Raw genomic sequence first — 13,220 nt, forward strand, 5'->3', positions numbered from 1 at the left:
ATCACTGCTTGGCCCATTAGCTCTAGATTCTTATTTGGCTAATTTTTACATCTTAATTTAACCCATTTCCATTAATCTATGTATTGCTACATGGCTGTGGCTTACCTGCTAAAGTCCTGGCATCTGTCTCTGGCAGGGCTACATGGCTTCTCTCTGACTCCACCCTTCTTTCTTCCAGGATTCAGTTTAGTTTTCCCTGCCTAGCTAAATTCTGCCCTGCTATAGGTCCAAAGCAGTTTCTTTATTCACCAATGGTAATCACAGCATACAGGGGGGAATCCCACATCAAGTAACAGACTGCAGAACAATGGGCTTCCTACAGGCTAATATACTCCACCCATAGGTGTGGCACACTCTTATGATTCCAGCCCCAGTCACAGGCTCTGAGAATGTGAAATTACAGTTTTCTCACAATTCCATTGGCAGCAAGGAACAATCAACTTTTCTCTGCTTCTCTGAAAAACTGAAAAAGTTTTGGTTAACATATCCTGCAGGCAAAGTAGTTCTCCAAGCTATCTATTTCTAAAGTAGAGCCCCATTTTGACCCCTTTGTAGTTAAGAATGGATGTAGGTAGCTGATTAATCCCCAGGCTTTGCCTATGAGAATATTTGGAGGAAGTGGTAAGTAAAAGGGAAAGAAGGATTTCTTATCTTGTGTCTTTCAATGGCTCTCAAATTGAGAAGGAAGTGAGTCACATGTATTTGGGAAATAACGTTCACCAAATTTATCTTGTTTTCAGGATAACTACATAATTTAATACATGTAATCTAGGACACTTTATCCCAGGGGAAAACGTGCAAGAGTGTATGCTGCATAAATAAAGTTTGTCAAGTAGAGGCAAGAACAAATACCATTATTTTAGGTCGTAACTTTTTAGTGTAATGTAATTTGCATATAAGCACACAGATAATGTACACACACACACACACACAGAGGTTTTACTTTGGTAAAGAATCCTACTGTTCCTTCCTCATGTTTCTCTTGATTTCATCATGTTTTCTCAAATCCTAGTTTAAGGGGCACCTGCAAGAAAGTGAATGACACACACACACACACACACACACACACACACACACACACACACACAGAGAGAGAGAGAGAGAGAGAGAGAGAGAGAGAGAGCAAGAAGCAAAAACTGTGTAAACCTGATGGTCAGAAAGCTATCACTGTCAGGGGTTTCTGACTAATTCTCAGGCTGTTATGTATCTGATGAACTGTGCTTCCTCTAATTCCTGTACAATCGTGATTTTAAAGATAATTGTCAGGTTTAGGATCAAATAATAATAAAAGTTCTTTTAGAAACTATTTGCATAATTTCAGGCTCTTTTGCAGATTCCAGGCGAAATGCTTTATCTGAATTTTATTTTTTTGAAACTCTGGCAACACAGAGACAGTTCCAGCTAAACGATTCCTCTGGCTTTCCCTCAAAGCCTATTTGTTTCCTCCTGTCTGTAATCTCTGTTCTCTGTTCCCGTAAAACTGTCCTCATCTAAGGGTCAGCAGAACTAAACATCCCCCAATTTACCAGCAGAACATTGACTCTCCCTGTTGAGTCCAAGGGAAGCAAGCAGAATTGCAAATGAATATGATTCCTAGCCTTCTGCATTAGTAGCTGGACCGTTTTAAGCAATCTGTGAGCACTGCAGAATCTGCCTAACAGCGAACATGAGTTGAAAAGTGATTGTACACGCTCACCATGCTCCCCACCATCTCGGGCAGGATGATCATGTCCCGCAGGTGGGTCTTCACCACCTTGGGCTTCTCCGTGGGCGGCGCCTCCTTCTTGGCCTTTCTCAGGCGCTTGGGCAGCGAGTGCTGCTTCCGCTGCAGGCCACGGTTGAGGCGTCGCCTCTGCCTGGTGCTGTAGAGCTGCATCAAGCCGGAGATGATCGGCCACTACCTGGGCGAGTTCTCCATCACCTACAAGCCTGTGAAGCACGGCCGGCCTGGCATCGGTGCCACCCACTCCTCACGCTTCATCCCCCCTCAAGTAGCTGTGGCCAATAAACACTCATGTTCAGAAAAAAAAGAAAGTGATTGTACATGCCAGGAGCAGTGATGGAAACCGCAGGAGTGGCTAATAGGGATCCATAGCATCCCCTATAGAAAGTCAACACATATTTGCTTTGCGCCACTAATTCCCTGAGATCCACAAGGACTCTTCCTCTTGGTGCTAACCTGCTTGTATTTAAATTCTCAGGAAGAAGCCCAAGCCTGGAGGACTGGCTGGAATGCTTGTAACTGTCTGGGGGCAATTATAGTGGGAGGGAGGATTAATGGAAAGGGTTATTATGAGGAGAAGATCTAAGTTTATTCTGCCACAAAGCCTGACTACTTTGTTTATTTGGATTATTCTATGGGTCAGTTGATCCAGGTATTGTACAGATAGATGAGGAGCTATTGGAAAAAGTGCTTTGTCAAATTTATTCTACCATTGAGGATTATCTATAGTTCCAGTGTTTCTCAAACCAAGCTATAGTTTTTTTTGTTTTATTTTGATGCAGAGACAGAGTCTCATATGGGTCAGGGTGACCTTGGATGTGATGAGTAGCTGTAGAGGACATAGAATACTTGATCCTCTTGCCTCTACCAGTTGAGTGCTGGCATTGAAGGCCTTATTACCACTAAAGCTCAAACAAAATCCTTTCAAGGCTTTCCTTATACATTGTGAAGTTACCCAGAACAGTGTTATAATGACAAACTATACCTGGATACATATTTCAAATTAATTGAGACCTAATTGAATTACATTTTAATTTCTCAGATATGTAAGTGTCCAGTCACTTCATGTAGCTAATGACTATTACATCTGTTAGTGTAGAAAGATAAAATTATTCAATCAGGGAAGAAAGTTTCATTGGAAAGTGCTATTTTGAAAAGTTATTTGATTGAAAATAACCTGCCAAAGGAGGTCAATTAAGCCCACATTCCAGTATTATTTTTCTTGCTCTGTTTCATGTATGTTATGCTTGGGACTAATTTGTTATTCCATTAAGAGTTTAATGAAGGCCATTACCAAGATAATATAATCTGTTTGAAAATACATTTAAGTTTGCAAGTAATTTTGGTGGGATCATGGACCCTCTCAGCAATGATTACCTACTGGTGCATAATAAATTACTTTCAAAACTTAGTGGCTTAAAATGCCAAAGATTCATCACCTCACTTGGCTTTGTGGCTCAGGAATTTGGGAATAGCTTAGCTTAGTTCTGGGCTTAGAAATCTCATTAGATTGCACTGCTTCTCTGGAGTGAGTAATTTAGAAGAACGCCATGTCTAAGACATAATGTCTTGGCCATGACACTCATGAATTCACAGTAGTTGTGGTTGCCTACACAAGACCAGAACAAGATCAAGCCAGCCACCATTCTAATGTGGAGGACTGGGGGTTCATGAGATCCCACTCCTGAGGATATCTGTAGAGTTAATGGCTTCTGAAAGAAGAAGAGAGTCAATTTTCTTTAAGGGTGTGGCTGCTGAAAAGTTTACCACACTCCAGTGGATTGTCCTATATCCAGGGGTGTATGGGCAGCACAAATTAGATTAAATGTTATTTAAAAATAGAGGATATGAAGTTAGGAGAGGGGCAGGGATGTAGGGGTAGATATGGGATGAATATGTGTGTGTGAATATGATTAAAATACATTGTATGAAATTTTCCCTCCCAAAAAAAGGAATGGTGCATAGTTTACAGCAAAGACTAAATAAGTGTGATTATTGACTGAAAAAGAAGACCCTGTCTTGGAAGTCAGACACCATCATTTCTGAAACATTCTATTGATTGTAAATATCAATCCTGTTTATTATCGAAGGAAACTATATAGGGGCTTAAACACCAGGACCCAAGACTATTAGGAACCATGTTGGAGACTGGCTCCTTCATCTAAAACAGTGATTCTCAACCTTCCTAACTATACAACCCTTTAAATAAAGTTTTTTTTTTAAATGTATGGTGACCCCAACCATAAAACTGTTTTTGTTGCTACTTCATAACTGTAATTTTGCCACTGTTATGAATTGTAATGCAAACATCTCTGTTTTTCATTGGTTTTAGGTGACCCCTGTAAAACGGCCATTTGACCCCTCCCCACACAGGAGACTGTGACCCACAGGTTGAGAAACACTGCTCTAGAGCATACATAAAGATTCCATAGAACATTAGCTTCATGAGGAGAGTTGTTCTATTTTTTCTTTATTTTTATACTCCAAGTGAGGCTCTTAATGAATGTTTAAGTGAACGAATAAAAAGACTTTGGCTCCATAATCTTCAACTCAAAAGACTAGTTGACTTTCTAGGCTTTGTAGGAACAAAAGATATTTCCTTAAAGACTTCGAAGGTGAGGAGGAGAGAATGTAACTCCTAGGGATCTTCAGGGATAGTCTATTCAGAGGAAAAGATGAATGCCATTGCTAATGTATGCCAATGTGTCACAGTCTTTGTTGTTAAGTGACTATTAAATATTATATATATGCACACACATATAACTTTCAATGTGTATTTTGGAAAAGAGTAAATAATTGTGATCCAGATATATGAGGAACACTACTACATATATGCACCCACAACACATGTGCACAAAACATGCACGCTTTATTGCTGCAGCTTAAGAATAGAAACTGCCTTTTAGCAGAATGTCAGAAATGGTCTTTTGTAGACTAATACCTAGCATAGTTTTGATGCATAGATTACAACGCTGGAGACAAGAGACAGGTTAAAGTTTATCATGTGATGATATTTGAGAAAGGGAAGACTGTGGGTAGAGAGTCAAAGTCTGACAAAAATATTGAAGGCCTGTGTATAGAAGACAACAGTAGCCCTCTTCTTTCTGGTAGTGTAATTGAGTCAGGCCATGCTCCGCTATGGTGTATGCATCTGCTTGGATGTAATTTATCAAGAGAGAGGGTTAACTTGTGCAAAGCCATGTGGCTGTCATCCATCAAAAACAATAGGCTGTCTCTGAAATGAATGCTATCTCTTACCAATGCAAGTCACCTGCAAGGCCCAGGGGAGTGAGGAATGTACGTGAAGACGCTCATCCTAGGTGCCATGTCTGCCTTCAAGAAGATGTCAGTCTTTGAGTTCAGAGGACAAAGACAGGAGTTGGTTTTAGAAAAAGCCTAGCAGTTTATTTCTTGATGGTTTACAGTGGGATGCTGGTCTCTTTACACCTTCTCAGGAGGGTCTGTAAGGCAGCTTCAGCAGCTCTCTGGACACTGATGCAGGGGTCCTGCCGAAGTGTTTGGAGCCCTGAGATGGAAGATTAAATGAACAAGAAGAGTCAGAGCCTAGGAGGAATAGCAACCACACCGAGGCCATGTTTATACAGCCCTGTGGTGCTGTACAGAGCAGTCCTGTGTGAGGCCCAAGTCAATGCTCACCTTCTAGTCTAAAAGGTGAAAAACAACGGGTGGGAGAGTGGGTACTTAGCCATTATAAGCTTCAGTCCCGAGCAGAGGGACTGGGGAGAGGAAAAAGAAGAGGAGGAGGAGGAAGAAGAAGAGGAGGAAGAGGAAGAAGAAGAAGAAGAGGAGGGCAAGAAGGAGGATGCAGCCATTATATATATATATATATATATTTCAACAAAGACAGACAAACTAAATAACTTGTAGTCAACTGAGAATGATGTCAGCAAAGAAGCAGAGCTGGAGGCTGCTATGAATTCAATTCCAGGGCCTAGAAAGCTTCAAAAACTACTGGAAGCCAAAGTTTCCTATTTCTGGCCTGATCTGGAACTCAGAGCAATTAGCTTCTCATTTTCTAAGCGTGGAACAAAAGGATGTGCGCCAACTAAGGGTGATACTTACGCATGGTGAGTTGCTCTCGGTCTAATAACGCCACGTATTGGCTGGTCAAATGGAGAATAATGGCATCTAAAGTCAGGAAAGAAAACAGTACAGATTTCACTGTAAGGGGAAAGTGGACCTGATTGGAGCTAGTCAGAAGGCCAATGGACCAATGGGTGGCTGAACAAATTATGTGAGTCTCCATGTGCCGCTGAGGCTAATAGGAGGAGAACTTCTGCCGGGTCGTGGGCCATGTGTTTGGCAAGTGCTTACATATCCAGTTCATTTGAAAAATGCACTAGGCGGCCTTCTTGAGGTGGGGAGAAGGTATTGTCAGGTTTCAAACCTGCGCGAAATAGGGTCCGTGTATGTGTCAAATTTATAATGTAATTAAGGCAATGACGGGCATGATCCAATAAGTCCTTAGGCCTCGGTATTAAACCTGAGCACACCAGCGGGCCTGTTTACGTGTAATGGGTTAGTTAGATAAGGCTTACAGAGAATACTTAGGATGTCATAGTAGGAGCGTGTCTAGAGAGTCACTTGTTTTTCTGTTTCATAGACGTGGCAGGGAGGTGATACAGGGACGTGAAATGTCCCATGTAGCACAGCAGAAGCAAGAGCCCTGTCCAGACATACTTCTCACGTCCGTCATGTTACCGCTCGAGAATACAGTATTTGATTCAGAGGAAGGAACCAGGCAAAGCAAAAATATTTATTCTGTGGTACCAGGCTAGGAACCAAGACGCTGGGAAAGTAAAGAGCAAAGACTTGGGAGCAGTGGAGCCTGGAAGACTTCAGAGAACATTCAGGTTGTGGGACAGCAAGTGTGGGTGAATGGGAAGAGGTCATATATTTTCATTTGTGAAAGTTAAAGATGATACCACAGGACGAAGAACACATTTCTTCCTGCTGCTTCAACTCCCTTCTGTCTCTGCCATACCGGTTTCACGCTGAGGCAGCTTTCAGTCAAAGTGAAAACTAAGCGGAGGAGAAGAACGCCACGTGGGTCAGGACTGGGAAAGGGGCTCACCCATGAGCTTGACAGCTGCACTGCGGATCATCTCCCAGCTGCTGCTGAGAAAGGTGAACAAATGTGTGTGGAGGATCCACAGAATGTCCTGGTTCTTCTTGGCCTGGAAGAGAGGGGGCTCATTTCCAAGAGAGCAGCTGGAAAGGGACCCTTCTTCCATATGTCTCAGAGACGAGAAGCCTGAAGGTTAGTTAACACCCACAGCCATTTGCTGATGGACCACAAGTTGCCCTATGGCCATTTTGATAATGGTTTAATAAGGCATAAAGGACTGGTTCCTAGACACAGTTTTGGGAGCACAGCTGAAGTGATCCTTATGGGTCTTGAGGGAGAGGGTGATGTGTGGGAATACTAGAGGTCATTGCCATCCTTGTCGGGCTATCCTGGCCCTATTCTTATTATGTCAACAACACAGGAACTACAACAGATATGACCCATGGAGGAGACTTCAGTCAGCTCCTTGCTAGACATTGATACCAATTATGTCTATTCTCATGAGGTTTGTCTAGACTCCGGTTTTGCTATTTCGGCGGCACCATCTGCTGTGCACTCACCAGCTTCATGCAGAATTGCCTGTAGAAATCCCTGGCCCGTGGCAGGTCTGGTTCAAGGAGGTGGTCTAGTATCCCATAGAGCTCCTGAAGGCCCAGGAAAGGGATGCAGATGATCAAGACATCACGGCAAGCCTAGAATACAGAGGTTTCGCTATCACAGTCTATAAGCCTGGAGTCATCTGCCAGAAGGGAATAACTGCTCATTGACTGCCCGTGGCTTGAAAGAAAAAAAAAGGTGGAAAAGAGATGATGAAATAGAATTTCAAATTGGTGAAGTGAAGTGTCTTTTTGGGTTCAACTCTGAAGAGTGACCTCAGAGTTGGCTTCCTGTTCAGAGAGACCAGGCTAGTGCACACTCCTCAGTCCTGCAGAAAGAGGAGGTGAATGAAGGGGCCTGCAGGCCTACTCACAGCCCCAATCTTGGGGTTAGGGTCCCAGAGGTGGAGAAGGAATGAAATCATGCTCTTTTTTACTTCTTCGGCGAAAAAGATCTTCCACCTTCTTCCTGTTAGGGCTGCTAAATCCTCAAATAAGACGATGGCAGTGAGTCTCACATCATCTTGCTCCTGTGGCGAGAAATGGGTCTTCTCACAGGACAGTCCCTGCTGGCACCCCTCTGGTACCCACCCCACCTTGCCACTCCTCAAGTCGTGGAAGGAAGTCTAGAACCCGCGCACTGGTGTGTTCGTGCCACTGCCTCTGTTGTCTCCAAGACTCCATCCCTCAGACTCAGTTTTGGGTGATGTTAGAGATCTGAAGAGCTGATTTCTCCCCTTGTTTATGATTGGGAGTTGATAGTTTATGATAGGGGCGTTGGCAGCAGGAGGCCAGGGAAGGTACCCATTCGTTACATATTTTCTTAAAATTTCCTGGTTGCATAATTAACCCTAAAGCTATGAGTCATCTTATCTAAGCTACATTAGATCCACTGCTCTTCCACGAGATGCCAATTGTTTTGTAAAGGGATGAGAAACTTCTCAGGAATCCTGGCATTGAGTCTTGGGTCAAAAAAAATCTGCCTGACTCGCCTCCTGTGACCCTCCTCCCATACGAAGTTATGGAAGCTTTTATTATTATTATTGTTGTCTAGGATAGTTGAAACTGTAAGACGATGGAGGGAGCCTCTGTGGCTCACATGTGTATAACTTCAGAGTCACAGCAAGCAACAGAAGCAAAGATGAGTGTCCTGCTCAGGCCCACAAAGCTGGCCTAAAAATGAGGAAATATCTGTGAAGTTCAATGTTCTCATTTTTCAGTTGAGAAAAATGGGAAACACTGAGTAAAGTGATTGCCAGAGGTAGCAGAGTAGCAAAAAGGGGCCGGGAGTGTGGCACAGTGGCCACATGTGTTCAGGTCTGCCCTTCTCTAAAGCACCATCAGGCTTTGAGAATTACAGGAAAGAGCTAGGGCTCTGAGAGGAAAATGGGGGGGGGGGGAGTTGGAATTGCATGCCAGCCCATGTAGCAAAATACAGAGATTGCATGCCTGCCCACACTATAGTAAAATAACACAGAGGAAAAAGCATTACGGAGTTATGCAGGCTTGCAGAAAAGTGACACTCTGGAGGAAGATTTGCACATCTTTGCTAACATCTAGGTTTTGTAAAATCTTTATTCACATGTGATGAAATCAATCCCTCCTAGGAGTGAGAAATGACTAATCTAATAACCAGGAAGAATTTGCATTTTTTTCTTTTAAAATAGCTCTGTGTAACATTGCTTGGAAACTGTCAAGAAGACTTAGGGCTCAGATCCAAGAGAAATATTATTATTTCAACAAGAAAGCAGGAAATCTAACAGATGGGGCTAAAAAGCAGACTTCAGTCAGCCCTTTGTTGAATGAAGATTGATATCAATTATCTATGTAGTGAAAAAATAAACTTTTTTTTCCTCCAGAAAAATTCTACATTGAGCAGAAGTCCAGGAAGCAGTTTGAGGGTAACTTGAGAATTAAATTAAAGAAAATGGTTGGGGAAAAAAATACACAGAAAGCTGTTTTAACATGCCAGGCTACACTAGAATATAAACAAAGTACAAAATGCAACATTTTAGAATTATTGGCAGCAGGCATATATTATATATTAAAATTTATAGATCCTAAGCTAATAAATCACCAAAGTTTCAGGAAGAAAATGAAATATTAAAAATTTGGAGTAAATAAATAGGGAAATGTAGTTGAAAGGCAATTTTCCCTTAAGTTCTATTTAATACTTCTCAGACCTTCATAGGAGACTTAACTTAGTGGCCTATAAAATATATAATGAATAGAAAAATTAGGTTTTTGAAATTGGAGTTTTCAGTCTGGAGACCAGAAGACAGGCAATTTAAGGAAGCCTTAAATGTTTATGGAGGGAACACTAGAGAGGGAAGCTAGCAGTTCTTCCAGCAGTAGACTTGAGGAAGCATCTGTAGCCCTTAAAATGCTAGGTTGAAGTTATTGTGAAAACAGATTTTTATATCCACAGCAGTGAATAAACAAACAAACAAATAATACTAAAATACAATTTGTGGACTACAGAAAGGGAATGACTTCCCTTCACTTAGAAATGCTAATTGATCTTTGGTGATCAGTCAAATAAGTTACAATTTATGAGCCCCATTGGTTCCTTTATCAGTTAACAGCTCTGCAGGTAGCCTGTGAAAACAGCCTTGGGCAATACATCATCAGCAAGTGTGGCTGTGTTCCAATAAATCTTTATTGACAAATGCAGAGTATAGGCTGGATTTGGTTCATGTATTGTAATTGACTGACCCCTGGATGAAATGAGTCTTTGAATTTGGAAAGTGGAATGGATCGTGTTGGAGAACTAGGAACTGTCCCAGTTTGTATATTCCCTAAAGTAAATGAGATCTGAGCAAATTACCTGGGAGATAAACCCAGGAAACCAGTCTGGGAAATGAGCATCAGAGAGGGAACTGAAGAAAACAAAGAGAGGGGGCATTTGTGGGTGTGCTGACCTCACAGGTAAAAGTACTCAGACCTTCTATGGAGTGAAGAACTCAAGACATTTGCTCAAGTTTCTTCCCAGGACTAGTCATCCGGGCAATAATTGTACGTCACTTGGTTTAGGTCAGTTGTGCTTTCTGAACCAGGGAGCACGCTCAGGCAGAGAGAAGCTAGGAGCAGTAGCCTGTGTGGGCGTGGTTTGCAGAAGCTCTCAGGAGTGGCTACCAAGGGCTGGTGGGGCACCCACAGTCTCCTCCATGCACTGTGCAGACCCTTCCCGAGTCTCCCAGGGAAGGGAGACCCCCAGAGGCTCACTTACGTCTTCAAAGAAGGTTCTTGTTTGTAGCACGATTTCCTTGAAGTAGAAGCTGATGTCTCTCTCTGTGAGCAGCTCCAGGATTTTCTTCAGGGCTTTCAAGCTTTCACAGACGACCTCTGTGCGCGCCAAGTGGTACAGGCCTCTGATGATCGATTCTAACATTATCTGCTTATGCTTCCTCACCTGTTATGGGACAAGGTCTCTTAATCTATGAAACGATTCCGTGTGTTTCTTGAACAGGGTAGAAATTCCCAGGCATGGAAACTATAATGTTCGTCACATATACTTCAACCCCGAAGTCGTTACATCAGCTAGGTTGCTGGGATTTTCACTTAATTCCCACGAAGCTACCAGATGGGAGTTGCTATATTACCACCTTGAGACTCTGCTTAAACAAATCCTTTCCCCCAAGAGTGCAGCTTACCTTGTGAGGAGCCCCAGAGGCTGTGTTGCCCAGTCCTCGGATGGCCATTTGCCTCAGAATAGCATTGGAATCCCAGGCACTCTGATCCATGAAAATCAGTACATCTCGGAGATTTCCATGCTTCCAGAGGATTGGCTCCTTCATAAGCTGAAATCAACATACTCCTCCCCTTTAGAGTCCCTTCCCTCAGGGGACAGCTCAAGGCACCTTAAGTACAATTAAAGATGGGTCCTTACTGCCGTGGAGCAGAGGAAGGAAGCTCCCGAGTGAACTAACAAATCTGGTATCATTCCAGCTCCAGATATGAGCTACTCACAGGTCAAGGTAATGAGGACCAGATATCTAGATAGGAGGATTTCCTCAAACGAAACTGGAGGAACAAAGACAGAAGCTTCTGCTCAGCGTTCCTTCTCTGGATTGGCTGGTCCTTGTGTGGGGGAAGAGCTAGAGAGATGCTGACTTAGTGTTAAGTCCCCCTTTCATTTACTAGTCTCCATTTCCTGATCTGGAGGAGCTGGTTGAGACAGAGATTTCCCTCCCCTTTTATACGTTGTTTGCGCATCTTTGGCAGGAACGGGTCCTGTCACAACTAAAACTCCCCCTGGAGGGCCCCTTGAGCTCCACAGTCTCCAGGAGACACACAGTAAGGGACCAACAAGGGCGCAGGGATGACTATTCTTCCTTGCCTCAGAGAAGAAGGCGGTGCCCGTTATCCGGTAGTTCTCGGAGGAGGAAGTGAAAGATGCAAGGAGGTGTTCCATGATATCGAGTATGACTCCATGCTGCCAGACAGCCATGCTCCTGGAAAACACACGTTTTAAAAGGGACTTAATTTCCTTCTAATGGAGGAAGCTGCGGTGTATTTACAGGTCTCTCAAGCCAATAATTGTATTTCAAGAGAAATACTAGATGAAAGGTAGCCAAGCCTTACATTTTTAAAATGACCCATCCCAGTAGTCAATTTATATTGTTTAGCTAAAGTAGTTCACTTGAATCATTTTCGTTCTTGAGGGAAAAATTTTAAGCTTGGGGCTGAAAAAACCCACATCGTCTTCCTCCTTCCTGCCTTGGTACCTGATGCTACCAGTGGGGTCACATCTTCATTCTTGGCCTTTGCTTTTCTCTTTTGTACCCACTTCTAGATCATCAGCAAATTACCTGGCCAGTGCACACACGCCTAGGTGATGGGTGTCAGGGTTGCTAAGCAGGTTCCACAAATTGTCGCCTTCATCAGATTCTTTCGCAAGGCCTTCTTTCATGGCTTGGGTTTGCAAGCATTTCAGAGTTGCAGTTGAGAGTCTAGAAGAGATAGCAGACACCTCAGAAGTAAATCAACCCTACAGGGAAGGTTGCGAATTCCCTAGTTTAGTCTTCCCACTTCTTGTAAGTCTCTCCCACCTTAGATTAGTGGATGTTATTCAATACAAAAATAAGACAGCCCTATTCGAACACTTTAGTGTTGGGGTCAAAGGGGACACAGGTGATGAACAGATAGTGACATAAAATCTAGCCAGCTGCCCATAAGGAAAGACAATCAATATACTAATAATATACCAAGCCAAACCCTACACACAGTAAGTGAAAAATAACATATTTTACTGGAACTTTGAGATCAGATTGCATCTTCTTGTGAACCTGCCGGTTGCTGGGATGTAGCTTCTGGTGTCTATGCATTCACATATGTGTGTCTGGCTTCAAATATGGCCCCTAATACTGCTGCCATTGGTGAAGCTACATGTATTATCAGAGCAGCACGTGCTGAGTCTAAATGCTGTTTAAAATGTCTTGTAAAAGACTACATTATGAGCTGACATGGGAATGAAAATGCCAGAGGTCAGGGAAGCAGAGTGTTCTTAGAGTTCTCAACAGGTCTCTTGGTGAATATAAAGCAAGCATTAAAAACATAAGAGATATAATAAGCTACATGTTTTTTGTTTTATTTTTGCATTTTTTGTCTTATTGGTCTTATGTTTGTTTTGCTTTCCATTTTTTTTTGTGTGTGTCTTTGGGAGAGAGAACAGAAAGTTGGGTGGATAGGGAGATTGGGAGGCTCTGGGAGGAATTGAAAGAGGGGAAACATGATAAAAATCTATTGAAAATTCCAAACAAAAATGATCTTTTTAAATAAAAGAAAAGAAAGCACTGACTCATAGTTTTAT

General features: G+C 42.7%; 1 protein-coding gene across 1 annotated transcript in view; it reads right to left on the minus strand.

Annotated features, from left to right (window-relative positions):
- Nucleotides 1-5,106: 5,106 nt before the first annotated feature.
- Nucleotides 5,107-13,220, minus strand: part of Mroh2b (maestro heat like repeat family member 2B) — a 52,856-nt gene continuing 44,742 nt past the window's right edge. The window contains exons 34-42 of the mRNA XM_075975965.1: nt 12,220-12,360; nt 11,748-11,862; nt 11,062-11,208; nt 10,638-10,820; nt 7,783-7,938; nt 7,373-7,504; nt 6,819-6,921; nt 5,807-5,872; nt 5,107-5,249 (exon numbers count right to left, since the gene is read on the minus strand). Of these exons, the coding sequence (XP_075832080.1) occupies nt 5,143-5,249; nt 5,807-5,872; nt 6,819-6,921; nt 7,373-7,504; nt 7,783-7,938; nt 10,638-10,820; nt 11,062-11,208; nt 11,748-11,862; nt 12,220-12,360 (1,150 nt within the window). The 3' untranslated portion in view covers nt 5,107-5,142. The remainder of the gene's footprint in view (nt 5,250-5,806; nt 5,873-6,818; nt 6,922-7,372; nt 7,505-7,782; nt 7,939-10,637; nt 10,821-11,061; nt 11,209-11,747; nt 11,863-12,219; nt 12,361-13,220) is intronic.

Source organism: Microtus pennsylvanicus, chromosome 6, assembly GCF_037038515.1.
Source record: "Microtus pennsylvanicus isolate mMicPen1 chromosome 6, mMicPen1.hap1, whole genome shotgun sequence".
In the NCBI taxonomy this organism is placed as follows: Eukaryota; Metazoa; Chordata; class Mammalia; order Rodentia; family Cricetidae; genus Microtus; species Microtus pennsylvanicus.